General features: G+C 45.5%; 1 protein-coding gene across 4 annotated transcripts in view; it reads left to right on the top strand.

The window, feature by feature from the left end:
• The window catches only part of LOC140192686 (uncharacterized), a 58426-nt gene that overhangs the window by 3049 nt on the left and 32112 nt on the right, over positions 1-23265 (top strand). For 3 of the 4 annotated variants that reach the window (XM_072250206.1, XM_072250204.1, XM_072250205.1), the window contains exons 2-5: positions 2770-2938; positions 5844-5943; positions 21938-22027; positions 22245-22402. In XM_072250206.1, the coding sequence (XP_072106307.1) occupies positions 2770-2938; positions 5844-5943; positions 21938-22011 (343 nt within the window). In that variant the 3' untranslated portion in view covers positions 22012-22027; positions 22245-22402. Of the gene's footprint in view, positions 1-2769; positions 2939-5843; positions 5944-21065; positions 21123-21937; positions 22028-22244; positions 22403-23265 lie in introns of all 4 variants that reach the window. The other variant, XM_072250207.1, reaches the window with a different exon arrangement.

Genomic DNA, 23265 nt, shown 5'->3' with positions numbered 1-23265 from the left:
GACAAAGAAGTGGCAGATGGAATGCAGTGTCGGGAAGTGTACAGACATGCACTTTGGTAGAAGGAGTAAAGGCATGGGCTATTTTCGAAACGGAGAAAATTTTAAAAACCCGATGTACAGAGGGACTTGGGAGTTCTCGCACAGGATTACCTAAAGGATAAGTTGCTGGATACGTCATCGGGGAGGAAGGCAAATGTGATGTCAGCATTCATCTCGAGAGGACTAGAATACGAAAGCAAGGATGTGATGATGAGGCTTTGTAGGGCACTGGTGAGGCCTCACTTGGAGTATTGTGAGCAATTTTGGGAGCTTTATCTGAGCAAGGATGTGCTGACATTAGAGAGGAGGTTCACGGGGATGATCCCAGGGATGGAAGGTTAACGTGTGAGGAGCATTGGAATGCTCTGCTCTGGGCCTGTACTCGCCAGAGTTGAGACGGGAGGATCTGACTGAAACCCGTCAGATAGTGAAAGGCCTTGACAGAGTGAACATGGTGGGCACAGCCGCAGAATAGAAAGTCCTCCCTTTAGAACAGAGATGAGAAGGAATTTCTTTTGGCAGAGGATGATGAATCTATGGAATTTATTTCACAGAATCACAGTCCTTGACCATGATTGTTCTTGGCATACTTTTCCTCAGAAGTAATTTGCCACTGCCGCTTTCTGGGTGGCGGGTGGAGATACGTCCCTACCAAAGGAGGTGTAAGGCACTCCTTCCCTCCACTAGCCTGCAGGTCATCCTTGGGCAGGGTGTAGCACCTGCTTAGCCCCCCCCCCCCCCACACCCTCCCAGATCTAGGTCACATGAAGCCACAGGAGCAGGTGATGGATGGTCATATGAGCAGCCGGTGCAGATCACAAGTCCTGGTTATGCGACCACTGACGCCAGGCAGATAATCTCTGAAGAGTATTGATAATGGCTGCGGTCACCCGTCTTGTAAATAGCAAGGGTGTCAAAAGATACAAGGAGGAGGCAGGGGAATGGGGTTGAGGGGAATAATACATTTTGAGGAGAGATTGAGTCGCCTGGGACTGGGACGAGAGTTCAGAAGAATGAAAAGAGATCTTATAGAAACATATAAAATTATGAAAGGGATAGATAAGATAGAGGCCGGAAAGTTGTTTCCACTGATAGGTGAGACTAGAACTAGGGGACATGGCCTCAAGATTCAGGAGAGTAGATTTAGGACAGAGATGAGGAGAAACTGCTTTTCTCAGAGGGTGGTGAATCTGTGGAAATCTCTGCCCAATGAAGCAGTGGAAGCTACCCCAGTAAATATATTGAAGACAAGGTTGGATAGATTTTTGCAGAGCAGGGGAATTAAGGGTTATGGGGAAAAGTCAGTGAGTCCATGGCCAGATCAACCATGATCTTATTGAATGGTGGAGCAGGGTCGACTGGCCAGATGGCCTACTCCTGCTCCTGTTTCTTGGGTTCATATCAGCCTCGATGGAATGGTGGAGGAGATTTGAATTTGAATTTAATTTGCTTCTATTTAAATCTTGCATCCATCCCAAAACGTGAGGGAGTAAAAATCTTTGACTCTATCGCAGTGTACAGACATGTGAATTTAAAAGTCTAATAGTTTGAAGAAGTTTGGTTCCTAAGGTTGTCAAGCCGAGGAGTGGTAATGGGGACAAGCTCCCACTACCTAAAGGTGCTCCTTACGGCATATGACTCAAATAGCCTCTGACAACCAAGTTCAACTCCTGGCCTTCTCGTGTGGTTTAGCCTCTAAGCCCAGCGGAACTGTTTGTACTGACAGGAGAAGGGGCGAAGGCGGGTCCTACTGCCTTAAAACCAGTGCTTCAAGTAGATCGAGCTCATCAGGCTGGGAAGACAGTCCGTCTAAGAGGGGGAAAACTCTGCTTTCAAACCTCGGCTGCCTTGTGGCCATACCCACTCATGGGAAAGGCTTCGAGAGTAAATCCTGAGGACAGATCCGGAGCTGGAGTCCCTAAGGCAATCCGACACTGCCTTCAACCTCATTCTGGCAACTCCTGCGATGACACCGGTGCCAAGTTGTATCGGCCCTTGCCCTTCCCTTGGACAACGTTGGTGTCGTGGAGAGGGAAGACTTGCTGCATGGGCAACTGCCGGTCTTCCATAAAACCTTGCCCAGGCCTGCGCCCTGGAAACCTTCCAGGCGTGGATCCATAGTCTCGTGAGACTAACGGGTGCCACCACCAGTTTGAAGAAAGAAGCTGTCCCGTAGCCTATTGATCTTGGCTTTAATGCTGTGGTAGTGAAGCAGCAGAAACAGTTTATGGTTGGGTGGGGGGTGACTGGTGTCCCCGATGATCTTCCTTTCTGCACCTGCTGCTGTAAATGTCCTCAATGGAGGGAAGTTCACATCCACAGAAGAGCTGGGCTGTCCGTACTACTCTCTGCAGTGACCAGCAATCAAGGTTGGTGCAGTTCCCGTACCAGGCAGTGATACAGCTAGTCAGGATGCTCTCAATGGTGCCCCTGCAGAAGGTCTTGAGGATTTGGGGACTCGTGCCGAACCTCTTCAGTCGCCTGAGGTGGAAGAGATGCTGTTGTGCTTTTTTTTTTGCCACATAGCCGGTGTGTACAATCCAGGTGAGATCTTTGGTGATGTGTATACCGAGGAACGTGAAACTACTCACCCTCCCAACTGCAGTCCCAAATGGCCTGATTCTGTTCCTACGTCTGTGGTCTTGCATCATAAAGGTGTTTTTCTCCCCCTAGGAAGGAGATCTCAGACACTGTGGCTAAATACATTTTGTTTCTCTCTTTATTGCTCAGTCTGGACACCATGAACAAAGAGTCATTGACTGGCACCTCTTCACTGTACTCCAGCACCTTCGTCCGAGTAATCTCTGTCAACGTAGAAATGCAGTACACGAGAGACGTTGCTGTAAAATGCAACCCCAGGATCACACCCCATAAGAACGACTGGATTGGAATTTTCAAGGTAAGAACCTCCCTCCCCACCCAGCAAATACAAAATAGTAATTGGTTTATCGATTTAGAGACACAGCACGAGATAGCCCTTCGAGCAGCCCCCACCGATTGTAAACCCACACAAACTGCTGGAGGAACTGCAGCACATCAGGCAGCACCCATGGAAAGGAGTAAAACGGGTGATGCTTTGGGCGGAGAGTCGTCTTCAGGACTGAGAAGGAAGGGGGGGGGCGATGCCTGAATAAAATGGTGGGGGGGGAGGCTAGGTGAAGCCAGGTGGGTGGGAAGGGTCAAGGGGGCTGCAGAAGGAAGAGTCTGACTGGAGGTGGAGAGTGGACCATTGGAGAAAGGGAAGGCAGCTGAGAAGAAGTGAAAGGTCAGAGCCAGGAATGGGCGGGGGGGGGGGAAGGTCAGAGTCGGGAATGGGCGGGGGGGTGAAAGGTCAGAGCCGGAAATGGGCGGGGGCGGGAAGGTCAGAGCCGGGAATGGGTGGGGGGGTGAAAGGTCAGAGCCGGGAATGGGCGGGGGGGGGGGAAGGTCAGAGCCGGGAATGGGGGGGGCAGTGAAAGGTCAGAGCTGGGAATGGGCGGGGGGGGGGGGGGGAATTTTGTTCACCGGAAGGAGAAATCAATGTTCATACCATCAGGTTGGAGGCTACCCAGATGGAATATGAGTGTTGGGGCTCCCCCACCCTGAGGGTGGCCTCATCTTGGCACGAGAGGAAGCCATGGATCGACATGCGGGAATGGGAATTAACTTATTAACCTACCCGTCTTTGTTCTGTGTGAGGGACCCGGAGCACCAGGGGGAAAGCCACGAGCACACAGGAAGACCACACAAACGTGCTGACTGAGGATACGGGATTTTAACACCAATCCCAATGCCCTGAGCTGTAATAGCCTCACGTGAACCACTAGGCTACCGTGGAGTCCCACCCCTTACTATTGTCACATGTACTGAGGGTCATGTGGGTGGCAGGATGGAGATGAATCTCTACCAAAGGAGGTGTGAGGCGCAGCTTCCCTCTGCTGGCCTGCTGGTCACCCCTGGGCAAGGTGTAGCACCTACGTAGCCCCCACTCCCCGATCAGGGTCACATGAAAGCATGGGAGCAGGTGGTGGATGGTCGTATGAGCAGCCGGTGCAGATCACAAGTTCTGATTATGTGACTGCTGACGCCAGGCGGACAATCTCAGAAGAGTATTGATAATGTGGCTGGGGTGAGGTCACCTGTCTTGTAAAGACACTGGCCAGAAGAAGGCAATGGCAAACCACTTCTGTAGAAGAACTTGCCGAGAACAATCATGGTCGTGGAAAGACCATGATCGCCCACGTCATGCAACACGGCGCATGATGATGTCAGGCGACGTGGCCCATAACGAATGAACTAAGAGACAGTGAAAATACTTGCTTTGTGTGCCCTCCGCAGAGATTATTTCATTCCAACACGACATTTGAGGGAAGACAATAACGGAATACAGAATATATTACAGTTACTCAGAAAGTGCAACGCCAGCGGATAATAAAGTGAACAGTTACAATGAGGTACATTGTGAGGTTAAGAGTCTATGTTATCCTGTTAGGGGATCGTTCAGTAGTCCTATAACAGCAGATTAAAAACTGACCTGGAACCACGTGGCACTTTATCCATCTGTCTGATGGGCGGGGAGAGGATGAAATAATCTAGATTGACTAGTTTTGTCTTTTTTTACAAATGCTGCTTAACTACAGTACAGTGCAAAAATCATAGGTATATATATATATGTACTGTATATAGGTAGGGTGCCCAAGACTTTTGCACAGTACTGTATTTGTCAATGTGGAGCGGAGAGTGAGTTTGTAAATCCGATGGGAGGAAAGGACGTTGGGAATGGCGAGGACGGAGCACTGTGGGAGGGGTGTGGGACAGGTGGCAGAGAAGGAGTGCCAGAGGCAGGTGCAAACACACCCAGCCCTGAGAGACCAGGCAAGGTCATTTGATTCCAAACAATTGGTTTATTGATCATTACAGAATGTCCCTCTGGTGCTTCCTGCTCCCTCCCCTCTCCCTTTCCCTTTTCCCAACCATGATTCCCCTCTCCCTGCCCCCTTCTACTCTCAGTCCACAATAGACACCCACATCAGAATCAGGTTTATTGTCACTCACATATGTCGTGAAATTTTATTCTTCATGGCAGCAGTACAGAATTGAGAGCTACAGAGTAGGAGTTTGAAGAGATTTGGTATGTCAACAAATGCACTTGAAAACTTCCGTGGTGAGCATTCTGACACTGTCAGATATGGGGGTGGGGGGAGGTGGGGGCTACTGCATAGGACCGAAAGAAGCTGCAGAGGGTGGTAAATCTAGTCAGCTCCATCTTGGGTACTAGTCTACAAAGTACCCAGGGCATCTTCAAGGAGCGGTGTCTCAGAAAGACAGCGTCCATTATTAAGGACCTCCAGCACCCAGGGCATGCCCTTTTCTCACTGTTACAGTCAGATAGGAGGGACAGAAGCCTGACAGCACACACTCAGCGATTCAGGAACAGCTTCTTTCTCTGCCATCCGATTCCCAAATGGACATTGAACCCTTGGACACTATCTCGCTTTTTTAATCTATATTATTTCTGTTTCTGCACAATTTTGTATCTATTCAACATGCATATACTGTAATTGATTTACTTATTTATTTTTCTTTTTTTCTTCTTCATTACGTGTTGCGTTGAACGGTCGCTGCTAATTGGACAAATTACACGACACATGCCGGTGATAATAAACCTGATTCTGTGTGATACATAAATTTACTACAGTACGGTGTAAAAGTCTTGGGCACCCCACTATATACCTGAGCCTTTTGCACAGTGCTTTATGTCTTGTAGTTTTGTGATCTGCCTGCACAGTTCTTTGGCTTTTAGCTATCCTTCCGTTTTGCCGCAGGTTGGACGGAGTACAGCTGGAGATTACCGCACGTTTGTTTGGGCTCCTCTCCCGAAGGAGGTCGGTCAGGTGGAACGCCAGCAGCAAGTAACGTTCGAAGGTAAGGGGAGTTTGAAAGCTTCCGATGCACCCAGCTTGCTCGTAGAGTGTTGCCCAAAAGAGGGACCTTAGATGCTGCAAGTCGATTCCGTTCCTCAGTGAAGTTACTGATTGGTTCTCGGAACGCAGGAGAAGTCCACGATTGGTTAATGTCAAGTGTAAAGGAGAACAAAATAAATGTTACTCCAGATCTGATACAGGACAAAAAAAAAACACAAGATAACCAACACAATAAGATAAAGAACACTGTAATTTAAAAAAAACGGAATAAATATAAAAACATAAGATAGCTTATATACACAGATTTCAAAATGGACATTCAACCCATGAACTCATTACTTTTTTTTGTAAATTTTCTGTTTTTTGCACTACTTGTTTAAATTTATCTATTTAATATACTGTACATATACTTGCTGTAATTCACTTGTTATTGCATTGTGCCGCTCCCGCAAAGTTAACAAATTCCATGACGTATGCCAGCGATGTTAAACCTGATCCTGATACAAAATTTAAAGAGTGCAAAATGAGAGCAAAAAAAGCAGCGAGGTGTTGTTCATGGGTTCAGTGTCCATTCAGAAATCTGATGGCAGAGGGAAGAAGCTGTTCCTGAATCATTGGATGTGTGTCTCCAGGCTCCTGTACCTCCTCCCTGATGGTGGAGGGGAAGAAACTGTTCCTAAATCGCTGAGTGTGTGCCTTCGGGCTCCTGTACCTCCCCCCTGATGGCAGAGGGGAAGAAACTGTTCCTGAATCACTGAGTGTGTGTCTTCAGGCTCCTGTACCTCCTCCCTGATGGTAGCAATGAGAAGAGGGCATGTCCTGGGTGATGGGGGGGTCCTTATTAATGGATGCTGTCTTTCTGAGGCATCACCTTTTGAAGATGTCCTTGATGCTGAGGGGGAGGGGGGTGGGCTATTTCCTGTGTTGGAGCTGCCTGTGTTTGCAACCATCCGCAGTTGTTTCCAATCCTGTGCAGTGGCCCCTCCATACCAGACCAGTGATACAGCCGGTTAGAATGCTCTCCATTAGAAGTAGAGCTACTAGGACTTGATGTTTCAATTCTTTATGGTAAGTTGGCACTCTCGATGCTGGCAGTGGGCTTGGAGTGGTGACAAGGGGGGAGGGTAGGTACGTCATCGGGGTCATCAGGTGGGCACTCTCCTTTGACGTTTCGTTGATAAGCCCACGACGTCTCCAGAGGGCTCAACGGTGCTACCTGGTGTCCCAGATACACCCCCCTCAGTTCCATACCCTCCTGTCTTCATCTTGCAGCCCAGTTGTTGTCTTTCCTTTTAATCCAAATCCAGTTGCTGCTTTCTTCTGCTGCATTTGACAAGGACTTGATTGCTTGTTGGAGGGAGTGACCCCTCACCCCCATCTTCTTCAATAGACTGGTCGTAGATGTGGCAACGAATCCCCTGCATCCCACTTCTGCAGGGAAAATCTTGGTCTTCCAGCCATTCTGGGCAGCTTCAGTTGCCAGTTCGGAGTACTTGGTCTTTTCCCTCTCATAAGCTTCTTCGACACCATCTTCCCATGGTACTGTCAATTCCACAACATATGCCAGCTTGGCTGTTGTGGACCACAGGACCATGTCTGGCCCGAGTGCTGTAGCCGCAATGTCTGGGGGAAACACAAGCTTTTTTTCCAAGTTCATGTCCATTTTCCAATCCCGAGCAACCTGCAGCATGCTTACATCTTTCGATGTTATATGGTGCTCTGGAGGTTGGCCTGCTGGTACAAATCGTGTGATGTGGACATTTACTGCCGATGTTTGTGGGAGAGCATTTGTGGTGATTCGCCTCTATTCCAAGATTGATGCCAGCTGTCTGAGAACTTGGTTATGCCGCCAAGTGTACCGCCCCTGGGTGAGGCTCGTGGTGCATCCTGTTAAAATGTACCTTAGTGATCCAGGTGCTTGACAAAGAGAGCAAGCGGGGTCTTCTCCCCACCACTGGTTCAGGTTCTGGGGTGTGGGTAGGAGGTCATAAGTGGCTCTGGTGACAAAACTTAGCCGGGATCCCTCCATCTCCCAGATGTCACGCCAGCTAAGTTTCCTCTTTTCCAGGCTCTCCCAATTAGTCCAGTGGTCCTGCTTGGTCATTGAGAGGGCTCTGGCGTGTCGCTCTGCCTCCTCCTGTCTTCTCAACTCCTCCACCATGAGCCATCCCTTTTGCACTGGTGTTGCCCTGTGCCATTGAGGAGCCTTTGGGACAAGCCCGAGCCCGGCTCTCCCATGTTGGACTTGGCCACCCACATCTCTGAAGTGAAGAGCAGACTTAGCACTCTGAACGGCTTCAGATGGAGTCCACTTCCTCTCCGTTGCCACACAGGGGGCCACTGTTCGAATAACAGTATCTTCAGATTCAGTGAGTGCATTTGAATTCTTCCACAAGACTTGCAATTGGTGATTCCAATTTGCCGTTCCCTCACAGTCCAACAAGACCACCTTGCCAGATTGGGGAGAGGCTCAGGAGTAAACCCAGAGGGAAAATTCTGAAGCTGGAGTCCCTACATTGAGTTCAGCACTAACTGGAAACTCCTCTGACATTGCCGGTGCCAAACTGTCGATCTCTGCCATTCCTTTGCATTTGTCAGCTGCATGGAGAGAGCTAGCCTGCTGTGTGGGCAAAAACTTGCTCTCCGTGTTGTACTTCCCTGGCTTGCACATCATGTAGACAGCTCGGACACAACATCCATGGTCCATTCTGACCAATGGAGGACCTCCAGGTCTAGCTCATTAACAGACTCCTTCAGCGGACTGGAGGACAGTCTCCATATGAAAGACCGGAAGAACTTAAAACATTGGAGCAGCCTATCGAGTCTGCATTGCCCTTTCATCACGGCTGATCCATTTCCCTCTCAAACCCATTTTCCCTTTAACCTCTGACGCCCTATCTAATTATTTGGTGATGCATTGCCTGAGCTGCCTATTCAAACATCCAATATCAGTCCATCCTTTCTGAGATAAGGGGCCCAAAAGTGCACACAAGACTCCAGGTGAGGCCTCACTACTGCCTTATAATGCCTCAGCATTACATCCTTACATGCAGAAAGACTGGAATCCTCTCTCTCTCTCTCTTACTCACGCTGACACCAAGCTGTCTGGCCAGGGCAAACATCTGCCAGCAGGTTTGGTTGCTAACTTGAAAGCCAGCTCACGTTCCCAACCTCCGAACCAAAGCCCTGCTTGTGCTGAAGGCTAAAGCAGTGAAAAGACCCATTGGCGTGACCCTCAGACGTTCCTTCAACGATATCCCTGCAGCTGAGGACAGGAGTCCTTTAATAGAACATACAACAGTATAGTACAGGAACAGGCCCTTTGGCCCTCAATGTTGTGCCAGACCAATTAAATTAGTAATCAAATAGCTAACTAAGCTCATCTCTCCTGCCTACACAATGTCCATATCCTCCCATCTTCCTCACATTCTTGTGCCTATCTAAACATCTCTTAAAAATCTCTATTGTATCTATCTCAGCCACCACCACAGGCACCCACCACTCTCTGTGTAAAAGATCCGCTGTCACATCTCTGAAATTACCCTCACTCACCTCCTCCTCTCCTTGGACTCCCCGCTCTGGTTCTCTGCCTGCTCTGGATCTTCTCATCTCGAATTGCCGAAGGGACATCAACCGTCTCGACTTCATCACTCCTTCACTCCTCTACTGAACGCACTGCCCTCTGCTCTCCCCGCACCAATCCCAACCTGACCATCAAACTGGCAGGCAAATGGGATGCTGTTGTAGTGTGGCCCACTGACCTCTACTTTGCTGAGGCCAGGCGGTGACTCTCAGACACTTCCTCACACCTACCCCTCGAGGAAGACCCCACCCCACACCATCAGAAAACTGTCTCCGACACATCACTGACTTCATCCACTCTGGAGAACTCCCAACCGCTGTTACCAAACTCATAGTTCCCTTACCCTGCACTGCTCGCTTCTACCTCCCACCAAAGATCCACAGATCGGACTCTCCGGGTTGGCCTGTTGTCTCTGCCTGCTACTGCCCCACTGAACTCATGTCCTTATATCTCGATTCCATTCTATGCCCTACACAAAAAGCTGCCTGATATTCAGGAGAACATAGATGGGTCCCCGAGACCAGAACAGCACCTTATACAAAGTGGAAATTTCTCATCAGTCAAGCCTTGGAGTGAGACCATAAGCACCAGACTGCCACCTCCTACATAGGAACATAAGAAATAGGAAAAAGGAACAGGTGTAGGCCATCTGGCCCATCAAGCCTACTCCACCATTTAATAAGATCATGGCTGATCTGCCCATCGACTCATCTCCACCTACCTGCCTTTTCCTCGGAACCCAGCGGCCTCAATGACTACAGACCGGTGGCATTGACCTCCCACATCATGAAGACCCTGGAGAGACTTGTTCTGGAGCTGCTCTGGCCTATGGTCAGGCCACACTTATCCCGTCCAGTTCGCCTACCAGCCCCGACTAGGAGTTGAGGCTGCCATCCTCTACCTGCTGAACCGTGTCTACCCCACCTGGACAAGCCAGCGAGCACTGTGAGGGTCATATTTTTTGACTTCTGTAGTGCGTTCAACCCCATCCTCCCTGCTCTGCTGGGGGAGAAGCTGACAGCGATGCAGGTGGATACTTTCCTGGTGTCATGGATTCTTGACTACCTGACTGGCAGACCACAGTACGTCTGTGTGTCCGACAGAATGATCAGCAGCACCGGGGCTCCACAGAGGACTGTCTTGTCCCTCTTTCTCTTCATCATTTACACCTCGGACTTCAACTACTGCACAGAGTCTTGTCATCTTCAGAAGTTTTCTGATGACTCTGCCATAGTTGGATGCATCAGCAAGGGAGATGAGGCTGATTACAGGGCTACGGTAGGAAACTTTGTCACATGGTGTGAGCAGAATTATCTGCAGCTTAATGTGAAAAAGACTTTAAGTGGCTGGTGGTAGACCTGAGGAGAGCTAAGGTACCGGTGACCCCTGTTTCCATCCAGGGGGTCAGTGTGGACATGGTGGAGGATTACAAATACCTGGAGATACGAATTGACAATAAACTGGACTGGTCAAAGAACACTGAGGCTGTCTACAAGAAGGGTCAGAGCCATCTCTACTTCCTGAGGAGACTGAGGTCCTTTAACATCTGCCGGACGATGCTGAGGATGTTCTATGAGTCTGTGGTGGCCAGTGCGATCATGTTTGCTGTTGTGTGCTGGGGCAGCAGGCTGAGTGTAGCAGACACCAACAGAATCAGCAAACTCATTCGTTTGGCCAGTGATGTTGTGGGGATGGAACTGGACTCTCTGATGGTGGTGTCTGAAAAGAGGATGCCGTCCAAGTTGCATGCCATCTTGGAGAATGTCTCCCATCCACTACATAATGTACTGGTTGGGCACAGGAGTACATTCAGCCGGAGACTCATTCCACCCAGATGCAACACAGAGCGTCATAGGAAGTCATTCCTGCCTGTGGCCATCAAACTTTACAACTCCTCCCTTAGAGGGTCAGACACCCTGAGCTAATAGGCTGGTCCTGGACTTATTTCCTGGCATAATTTACATATTACTACTTAACTATTTATGGTTTTATTAGTATTTATTATTGCAACTGTAACAAAAACCAATTTTCCCCGGGATCAATAAAGTATGACTATGACTAATTCCCCTACTGTGCAAAACTCTATCCAACCTTGTCTTAGATATATTTACTGAGGTAGCTTCCACTGCTTCATTGGGCAGAGAATTCCACAGATTCACCACCCTCTGGGAAAAGCACTTCCTCCTCATCTCCATCCGAAATCACTTCGCACAAATCTTGAGGCTACGTCCCCTAGTTCTAGTCTCACCTTCCAGTGGAAACAATTTTCTTGCCTCTATCTGATGTTACATACCCCATAACTGGGTTGCCAAACCAGCAGAAATGGACCACTTAGTTGGAGTCTGGATTACTGGAACTAAGAATGTTTTATTAAAGAAATAAGCAACACAGTACTCTAATCATAAGGATATAAATGCAACAGGTTAGCAATGATAAAACACACATGTACACAGAACTAGGATAATAGGATCAATCAAGCTCTATCGCAGTCTAGGGGTAAAATGATCAGTCTCAAGTGACACAGAGTTCAGTTCAATTTAGTTCAGTTCTCAGTAATCGCTGTTGTGCCGTTGGGGAGAGAGAGAGAGAGAGAGTGAATGAATATGCAAATCGGATTCCAAACAAACCTTCGATATTCCTCGCAGTTAGCTTTTGGGCGAGCCCTTTGTAATGTCTTCTGAGGTCACCGACTGTGACCCCTCCATTCCAGATACGATCGTTCTTCTGCGGTGAGCCCAGCACCCAGGCAAGGGCGGACACACACACCGGGTTCCCGCCGACCGTACCGCGTCTATGGCTGGGCCCGCGAGCAGACCTCCAAAACTTTCACCAACTTGTGGGGGCACACCGCTTCCCGGGTCTCGTTACCTCGTGGTGTCGTGGTGTGTCTGTTGCCTTAGCGAACCTGTCCCTTTTATCTCCCTGCTGGGGTATTGTCTGTCCATCAAACTTCAAACAGTTCAGTTTCAAAGCAACCGGTCTTGAAAATTTTTGTTAATATCTCTCGTCCCCCATTAACATTTCTGAATGTTCCCCCATTGTCCTCTTATTGGCATCAATCTTCTGATAATTTGGTCTGTTGTCACACTGATCTATTTCCTTCATAATTTTGTATGTTTCTATACGATCTCCTCTCATTCTTCTGAATTCCAGCGAGTACAGTCCCAGGCTACTCAATCTCTCCTCATCGTCTAAACTCCTCATCTCTGGAATCAACCTAGTGAACCTCCTCTGCACCGCTTCCAAAGCCAGTAAATCCTTCCTCAAGTAAGGAGACCAGAACTGCATGTAGTACTCCAGGTGCAGCCTCACCAGTACCCTGTAGAGTTGCAGCATAACCTTCCTGCTCTTCAATTCAGTCCCTCTAGTAATGAAGACCAACATTCCATTTGCTTTCTTGATAGCCTGCGGCACCTGCAAACCAACCTTTTGTGATTCATGCATAATTACTCCCAAGTCCCTCTGCACAGCAGCATGATGGAACTTTTTACTGTTTAAATAATAATCTGCTCTTCCATTTTTCCCTCCAAAGTAGATGACCTCGCATTTACCAACATTGTACTCCATCTGCCAGTCCCTTGCCCACTCACCTAACCTATCTATACGTATCTCTCTGTATCTTCTACACAATTTACTTTTCCACTCAATTTGGTATCATCAGCAAACTTAGATACACTACACTCGATTCCCTCTTCGAGATGGTTAATATATATCGTGAACAGTTGCAGGCCCAGCACCGACCCGTATGGCACCACCGCTCACCACCGATTGCCAACCAGAGTAACACCCATGTATCCCAACTCTGCTTTCTTTCAGTTAGCCAATCCTGTATCCATGCTAATACATCACCCCAACTCTTTGCATCCTTATCTTATGGATAAGTGTTTTATGCAGCACCTTATCAAACACCTTCCAGAAATCCAAGTAAATAACGTCCATCTGTTCTCCTGTATCCACTGCGCTCATTATAACCTCAAAGAGCTCCAGTAAGTTTGTCAAACAGGATCTGCCTTTGCTGATCCATGCTGCATCTGCCTGATGGATCCATTTCTTGCCAGATGTCTTGCTATTTCTTCTTTAATGATAGCTTCAAGCATTTTCCGAACTACAGATGTTAAACTTACTGACCTGTAGTTACCTGCTTTTGCCGACATCAGTTTTTGAACAGTGGCGTGACATTCGCCGTCTTCTCATCCACCAGAACCTGCCCACAGTCCAGAGAATTTTAGTGGATTCTCACCAAAGCCTCTACTATAAATTCTGCCATCTCTTTCAGGACCCCAGGATGCATTCCATCAGGTCCAGAGGACTTATGTATCTTCAGGCCCACAAGTTTGCTCAGCACTACCTCTTTAAAGATAGCTATTGTATCGAGGTCTTCACCTCCCATCACTTCCATAACATCTCTCTTTGGCATGTTAAACATGTCCTCCACCATGAAGACCAACACAAAATAGTCAGTCAAAGCTTCTGCTATTTCCTCGTTACCCAATATCAATTCCCACTTCTCATCCCTCCAAGGAACCTACGTTCACTTTAGCCACCCTTTTCCACTTTATATAATTATAAAAACTTTTACTCTCAGTTTTTATATTTTCTTTATTTTCTTTCTTTATTCCCTTTCGTTATTACCTGCTTGATGGCCCTTTGTTGCTTTTCAAAATTTTCCCAGTCTTCCAGTTTCCCACTACTCTTGGAGGCTTTCTATTCACAGGCTTTTAGTTTGACGCCTTCTTTTATATCCTTAGTCATCAAAGACTGGCTCTCCCCACTTTTACTGTCCTTGCTTTTTACTGGAATATACTTTTATTGAGCACCATGAAAAATCTCTTTGAAAGTCTTCCACTGTTCCTCAGTAGTCCCGCCATATAGCCTGTGTTCCCAGTCGACACTAACCAAATCCTTCCTCATCCCATTGTAGTCTCCATTGTTTAGGCATAATACACTAGTGTTATATCAAACTTTTGCACCCTCCATTTGTATGGGAAACTAAATCTTACTGTGATCAATCTTTCCAAGAGGGTCCCTAACTACAAGATCACTAGTTTTAACGTCAGTAAGACCAAAGAACTGATTGCAGACCTCAAAGGGTAAGATGAGGGAACACGCATCAGTCCTCACAGAGGGATCAGAAGTGGAGAGAGTGAGCAATTTCATGTTCCTGGGTGTCAACATCTCTGAGGATATCGATGCAGTTGCAAAGAAGGCACAACATCGGCTATATATCATGAGGAAGCTGAGGTGATTTAGTATGTCTGCAAAACACACTTGCAAATCTCTACAGATGTACCATGGAGAGCATTCTAATCGGCTGCATCACCATCTGGTATGGTGGTGGGGGTGGGCACTGCACAGGACCGAAAGGAGCTACAGAAAGTTGTGAACTCAGTCAGCTCCATCATGAGCACTAACCTCCCCAGCATCCAGGGCATCTTCAAGGAGCGATGCCTCAAAAAGACGGCCTCCACCATCAAGGACCCCCATCGCCCAGGGCATGCCCTCTTCTCACTACAACCGTCAGGGAGAAGGTACAGGAGCCTGAAGGCACAAACTCAACAACTCAGGAACAGCTCCTTCCCCTCAGCCATCAGGTTTCTGAATGGACAATGAAACCATGAACACGAGCTGACTACTTTTCTCCCCCTCTTTTTGCACTACTTAATTAATTTAACTATTTTATATATATATATATATATATATATATACAGTAATTCACAGTTTTGTTTATTATGTATCACATTGTACTGCTACCACGTAACAACAAGTTTCACGACGTACCCCAGTGATATGAACCAAATTCTGATTCTGTTCCGTATCACCAGTGATGAATCACCACACTTGATCAGAATCAGGTTTCACATCATTGACGTATATTGGGAAAGTTGTTGTGAAACTTGCGACATAAAAACACTGTAAGTTGCAATAGGAAACATACTAAAAATTAAACTAAATGAGTAGTGCAAAAAGACTGCAAGAAACAGTGAGGTGGTGTTCTTGGGTTCAATGTCCATTCTGAAATCCGGTGGCACAGGGGAAGAAGCTGTTCCTGAATCATTGACTGTGGGTCTTCAGGCTCCTGTACCTCCTCCCTGATGGTAGCAATGAGAAGAGGGCATGTCCTGGGTGGTGGGGGTCCTTAATGATGGTAAGAATATATAGCTGTGGAGGGACAGAACATAGAACCTGACAGCACAGTACAGGCCCTTCACCCCACGATGTGGTGCTAATCTTTAACCTACTTTAAGGTCAATTTAACCTTTCCCTTCCACAGAGCCCTCCATTCTTCTGTCATCCATGTGCCCATCTAAGAGTCTCTTTAATGTCCCTAATGTATCTGCCTCTACCACCACCCCTGGCAGGGTGTTCCATACACTCACTACTCTGTGTGAAGAATTTACCTCTGACATCCCCCCTATACTTCCCTCCAATTATTTTAAAATGATGCCCCCCTTCCCCATTAGCCACTTCCAACCTGGGAAAAAGTCTCTGACTGCCCATTTGATCTATGCCTTTTTCATCTCCTCCATCAAGTCACCTCTCACCCTCCTTCGCTCCAAGGAGAAAAGCCCTAACTCATTCACCCATTCCCATAAAGACATGCTCTCTGATCTGGGGAGCATCCTGGTAAACCTGATAAAGTTTAAGGGAATGGGGGATTCTCAGATCCCTGTAAACAATGGACTCGGTACTGACTATGTCTGTGACTGCAGTGTGTTTGAATAATGTCTCACAGCTGCTTTCTTTGGAGCAAGATAAGGGTTAAGGTTCGTCCAGATCCACATAAGATGTCTCTGGGCTTTTCACACCTTTTGATTTTGACAAAAAGCAGTACCTGATGGAAATTAGACAGAACATTGCTTTCTTAATTAAAACACAAATTTGACTTATCTTTGTAATTATGTTGTGGCTCCAGCAAACCAGGTAGGACATTCCTTACTTTAATTCAGGTGGCTGGGGTGTCGATCAAACTGATTGTTCATTGTATCAGTAGTCCATTGACTTGGCCGGAATAATTATCAAACTGATTGTTCATTGTATCAATAGTCCATTGACTTGGCCGGAATAATTATCAAACTGATTGTTCATTGGTATCAATAGTCCATTGACTTGGCCGGAATAATTATCAAACTGATTGTTCATTGTATCAATAGTCCATTGACTTGGCCGGAATAATTATCAAACTGATTGTTCATTGTATCAATAGTCCATTGACTTGGCCGGAATAATTATCAAACTGATTGTTCATTGGTATCAATAGTCCATTGACTTGGCCGGAATAATTAATCAAACTGATTGTTCATTGGTATCAATAGTCCATTGACTTGGCCGGAATAATTATCAAGCTGATTGTTCATTTGTATCAATAGTCCATTGACTTGGCCGGAATAATTATCAAGCTGATTGTTCATTTGTATCAGTAGTCCATTGACTTGGCCGGAATGGTTATCAAGCTGATTATTCTTTGTATCAATAGTCCATTGACTTGGCTGGAATAATTATCAAATTGATTGTTCTTTTGTATCAATAGTCCATTGACTTGGCCGGAATAATTATCAAGCTGATTGTTCATTGTATCAATAGTCCATTGACTTGGCCGGAATAATTAATCAAACTGATTGTTCATTGGTATCAATAGTCCATTGACTTGGCCGGAATAATTATCAAGCTGATTGTTCATTTGTATCAATAGTCCATTGACTTGGCCGGAATAATTATCAAGCTGATTGTTCATTTGTATCAGTAGTCCATTGACTTGGCCGGAATGGTTATCAAGCTGATTATTCTTTGTATCAATAGTCCATTGACTTGGCTGGAATAATTATCAAATTGATTGTTCTTTTGTATCGGTGGCCTTATAACTTCTGACAATTCTGACATCAGGCAGTGAATGTGTTGAACTGCCGGGGAGATCAGAAAGGTTCTCTCCCTGATGTCGGGTCCCAATTCACTCGCCGGCTGAGCTCGAAGAAATAAACGGGTGGAAAGATAAGTAACGATCTTTTTTGTACTGTTGTTCTTTGATCCAGCAAAGTTACGTTTACAAACCTCCTCTGCACCTTTCCAATCATGAAGCAACCAGAACACGACGCAATTGTGTTGTGGGTAGTGGGGAAGTGGTGTGGGATTAGAAAGAGGGCGATAGGATTGGGGAGGGATTATAAAGGGGTAGTAGAGAATGTGGTTAAGACCATAAGATGCAGATCAGAATTAGGCTATTTGGCCCATCAAGTCTGATCTGCCATTTCATCATGGCTGATCCATTTTTCCTCTCAGCTGCAATCTCCTGCTTTCCATATAACCATATCACAATTACAGCATGGAAACAGGCCATCTTGGCCCTTCTAGTCCGTGCCGAACGCTTTCTCTCACCTAGGCCCATCTACCTGTACTTGGCCCATAACCCTCCATTCCTTTCCTGTCCATTTTCCTAATGAATTTTTTTTTCATGACAAAATCGTACCTGCCTCTACCACTTCTACTGGAAACTCGTTCCACACAGCTACCACTCCCTGAGTAAAGAAGTTCCCATTCTGTTACCCCTAAACTTTTGCCCCTTAACTCTCTTGTTCTAATGTCCTCTTGTTTGAATCTCCCCTCTCTCAATAGAAAAAGCCTATCCATGTCAACCCTATCTATCCCCCTCATAATTTTAAATACCTCTATCAAGTCCCCCCACAACCTTCTACGCTCCAAACATTAAAGACCTAACTTGTTCAACCTTTCTCTGTAACTTAGGTGCTGAAACCCAGGTAACACTGTAGTAAATCTCCTCTGTACTTTCTCTGTTTTGTTGACATCCTTCCTATAATTCGGTGATCAGAACTGTACATAATACTCCAAATTTGGCCTCACCAATGCCTTGTACAATTTTAACATTACATCCCAACTCCTATACTCAATGCTCTGATTTATAAAGGCCAGCACACCAAAAGCTTTCTTCACCATCCTATCCACATGAGATTCCACCTTCAGGGAACTATGCACTATTATTCCTAGACCACACTGTTCTACTACATTCCTCAATGCCCTACCATTTACCATGTATGTCCTATTTTGATTAGTCCTACCAAAAAGTAGCACCTCACAGTTATCAGCATTAAACTCCATCTGCCATCTTTCAGCCCGTTCTTCTAACTGACCCAAATTCTCTGCAAGCTTTGAAAACCCACTTCATTATCCACAATGCTACGTATCTTAGTATCATCTGCATGCTTACTAATCCAATTTACCACTCCATCATCCAGATCATTAATGTATATGACAAACAACATTGGACCCAGTACAGATTCCTGAGGCACACCATTAGTCACTGGCCTGCAACCTGACAAACAGTTATCCACAACTACTCTCTGGCATCTCCCATCCAGCCACTGTTAAATCCATTTTACTACTTCAATATTAATACCTAACAATTGAACCTTCCTAACTAACCTTCCGTGTGGAACTTTGTCAGAGGCCTTACTGAAGTCCATATAGACAACATCTGCCACTTTACCCTTGTCAATTTTCCAGGTAACCTCTTCAAAAAATTCAATAAGATTTGCCAAACATGACCTTCCATGCACAAATCCATGTTGACTGTACCTAAACAGACCCTGTCTATCCAGATAATTACATATACCATCTCTAAGAATACTTTCCATTAATTTACCCACCAGTGATGTCAAACTCACAGGCCGATAATGGCTAGGTTTACTCTTAGAACCTAGCAATTTACTCTTAGGTTTACTCTTAGAACACCTCCACCACCATCGCCAGCAGCCCATTTGACGCACTCACCACTCTCTGCATAAAAAACTTACCCCTGACATCTCCTCTGTACCTACTTCCAAGCACCTTAAAACTGTGCCTTCTCGTGTTAGCTGAGAAAAAGCTTCTGACTATCCAAACAATCAATCACCATCTTATACACCTCTATCAGGTCACCTCTCATCCTCCGTCGCTCCAGGAAGAAAAGGCTGAGTTCACTCAACCTATTCTCATAAGGCATGCTCCCCAATCCAGGCAACATCTTTGTAGATCTCCTCTGCACCCTTTCTATGGTTTCCACATCCTTCCTATAGTGAGGCGACCAGAACTGAGCAGAGTACTCCAAGTGAGGTCTGACCAGGGTCCGATATAGCTGCAACATTACCCCCCCGGGCTCGAAACTCAATCCCACAGTTGATGAAGGTCAATACACTGTATGCTTTCTTAACCACAGAGCCAACCTGCGCAGCAGCTTTGAGCGTCCTATGGACTCGGACCCCAAGATCTCTCTCATCCCCCACACTGCCAAGAGTCTTTTTCTTCATTAATCTTTTCATTGATTTAAAAAAAGCATAAATACAATCAAGAAGAGAATTAATTCAAATATATATATCAGTAACAATATAATCCAAGGTTAAGATAGACATTGTCAAAATCATAGATATTGTTAAACTAGTATAAAATATATAATAAAAAAATGAAAATAACAATTCTCTTTGCAGTTTATGAAGAGAAAGGGAAAATCATTGGGTTTTAAATGAAAAGGAAAAAAAACCCACTACACTAAAAAACAAAACAAAAAAAAAAGGACTGGGCATTCCATTTTGAGGATACAATCAAAAAAGAAAGAAAGAAAGACTTTCTGATCAAATCTAAAACTTTGAAAAAAGACTGAAAGAGTAATAAATAATTAAATGAAAATATTGGATAAAAGGTCACCATATTGCTAAGAGCCTTACCATTCATACTATATTCTGTCATCATATTTGACCGACCAAAATGAACCACCTCTCACTTATCTGCGTTGAACTTCATCTGTCACTTCTCAGCCCAATTTTGCATCCTGTCAATGTTCCGCTATCCACACTATCCACAACCCCGCCAATCATTGTGTCATCTGCAAATTTACTAACCTATCCCTCCACTTCCTCAACCAGGTCAATTGGTGGCCACCGAGAGGTCCTGTTGTCCTCTGCTGGATGGACTGTAGGCGCTCGTCAAAGTGGTCTCCCAATCTGGGCCAGGTCTTACAGGTGAAATGTTGCCTCACCTGGAAGGACTGTTTGTGCCCCGAATGGTAGTGAGGGAGGAGATCCAGGGGCAGGTGTGGCACTTCTCCTGGTGGCCACCAATTTTAATTCTATTTGCCATTCCCATTCCAACATGTTGGTCCATGGCCTCCTCTACTGCCGCGATGAGGCCACTCTCTGGTTGGAAGAACAACTCCTTATTCCGTCTGGGTAGCCTCTAACCTGATGGCATCAACATCAATTTCTCCTGCTTCCGGTAAAGACCCCCCCCCCCACTTCACCATTCCCCATTCCCATTTTGCTCCCTCACCTTTTCTCCTTCCCTGCCCATCACCTCCCTCTGGTGCTCTTCCCCCTTCCCTTTCTTCCATGGCCTTCTGTCCTCTCCTATCAGATTCCCCCTTCTCCAGCCCTTTATCTCTTTCACCAATTTCTCAGCTCTTTACCTCACCACTCCCCATCTCCTGGTTTCTCCTCTCACCCACAACCTTGTACGTCTTCCCCCGCCTTCTTACTCTGATCTCATCTTTTTTTTTCTAGTCCTGATGAAGCATCTTGGCCCAAAACGACAACTGACTGGTTCAAGCTGACAGGAAGGTGACAGTAACTCAAATCACCTCACGTTACAACAGTGGTGTGCAGAAGAGCATCTCTAAACACACATGTCGAACCTTGAAGTGGATGGTGAAGAATACCATTTTCACAATACCAGTAATATTATTGAAAAAAAAATAACGTTGACTTGCAGTCTATGCAGAAGTAGACATCATGGTACTTGCAGCTGCCTAAATTGACATACAGTGGCAGGAAAACGTTTGGGCACCCCTGGTCAAAATTTCTGTTACTGTGAATAGTTAAGTGAGTAGAAGATGAACTGATCTCCAAAAATCATAAAGTTGAAGATGAAACATTCTTTTCAACATTTTGAGCAAGATTAGTGTATTATTAGTTCTAACTTTGGTTAGTGAACTGCTGCATGTACTCTATTTTGCAGCAAGTGTTTCTCTGCCTATTGATGCAATGCTCACCATTAGCTTCGATTTTTTTAAAAATCTGATTTTATATTTAAATTGTTTCCTGATGTTTCCCTGCTTATGATCTCAATGAGTCCACAACTGTATTTGCTGTTGAGAGTGTGAGCCACGTCTCCAACGAGGCCGTGACTCTGGCCGGTCGGTGTCCGACGAGGTTGGGGCTTTATGTGCGTAATTGGTATTTTGGGGGATATCAGTATTTCTTTCCTTCCCTGTTTGCCCTTCATCTGTTGGCTTACTGGGCCAATTAAGAAGGCATTTAAGAGTCTATTGCTTTGCTCAGCTGTGTGTTTGTAGTATTCTGAGCTTTAAGAGTGCATTTAGTGAGTTATGGATCTGATTGCACTGTACAATGACAGCTTTTGATTATAATTACAGGAGAATGGTACCAGGAGGACAGTGTCAAAATCAAAATGCATTTCCTGCCACTGGGGATCTCAGGACATGTGTGATAAACAAAACAAAATGGTATGTGAGAGTCCATTTGATTCTTGCAGCTATTACTGCATTGAAGCAGGTGGATTTTAATTGGAAATTTAAGCTTCAAGTAGCAATAAATGAATAGAAACTAAGTAAAATTGTAGTTGATTTGACCCTGCTGAGGTATGTATTTTGAATGATAAATAATTGGTTGAATTGGAAGCTACTACCTATTATAACTTTGATTTGATTGCATCCCTAACAGAGAAAGTATCTGAGCAGAGTCATATTGAGGGCAGGATTCATGCGCTGAAAGATGATCTGAGGAAACATAAATCTTTTGTAAAGAAATTGAAGAAAGAGCAGAAGCTTCGGAAGGAGAGATTGAAGGCACAGGAGACCAGTCTCATTAAAGAGCTAAGGGTAAGATTATCGTCGTACCTTCTTACCTTGACTGTCCTACCAGTCTTTGATTAGGGCAATAAGAAAGTTGTATGTATATACTACTCCAAACTCAATTTGCTCTCCACAATTGTTTAATTTGGAAAATTGTTGAGGAAATTAAGTAACACATAAAGGTTGCTGGTGAACGTTTATGTGTGTTGCTTGAAATTCCAGCACCTGCAGATTTCCTGGTGTTTGAGGAAATTAAGTATATGATTATTCAAAGGACTTGATCTGCCTTTATTCTTTTTGTTTCTGGTCCATTGCTGGAAAATCCTTTATATCACCCTCAACTCATTCTTAGGGCTCTTTGCATTGCTATATTGCTTCTGACTTTCGAAAGTCTTTGAAAAGTATGCAGCATTCAATAGTGCGTTCGGTTGTCTCTCCCCAATCGCTGCTATTCTCCTGCTTTGTATCTGCTATGTTAAAGCAGCAGGAGGCAACGCTTTCTGAAAGTTTGGAGAAATCTGGATTGTTGCAGTCTTTACAATTTATTTTTTACAGCATTTAGCCAAATTGATTTGCCATCCTCTGAATATTTTTAGTTGTCAGCCTTGATTAATTTACCAACTAAAATTGGATTTATTAAGTTGAAAATGCTTTTGCTGATTTGTTGAGTTTGCAGACACTGCCTTCGTATGCCGATGGAAACTGTTTCCAATATTCTGAGACATATGTGAATTTTGGACTGTACTTCATATTGGTTTCCTTCAGGTTTTTGGTGTTTTGTTAATTGTGGCTGGTTGGTGGGTGGGTGAGCTGTAAATATTTTGTGTGTAAGGTGGGGGTTGGGGGTTTTGATGTTACTGTCATTGGTCTGTTTTGCAGGTGAGGGGGTC

Source organism: Mobula birostris, unplaced genomic scaffold (genome assembly GCF_030028105.1).
Source record: "Mobula birostris isolate sMobBir1 unplaced genomic scaffold, sMobBir1.hap1 scaffold_2162, whole genome shotgun sequence".
Taxonomy (NCBI): domain Eukaryota; kingdom Metazoa; phylum Chordata; class Chondrichthyes; order Myliobatiformes; family Myliobatidae; genus Mobula; species Mobula birostris.
The sequence above is the reverse complement of the archived record's forward strand: the minus strand, read 5'-3'. Positions and strand labels throughout refer to the sequence as shown.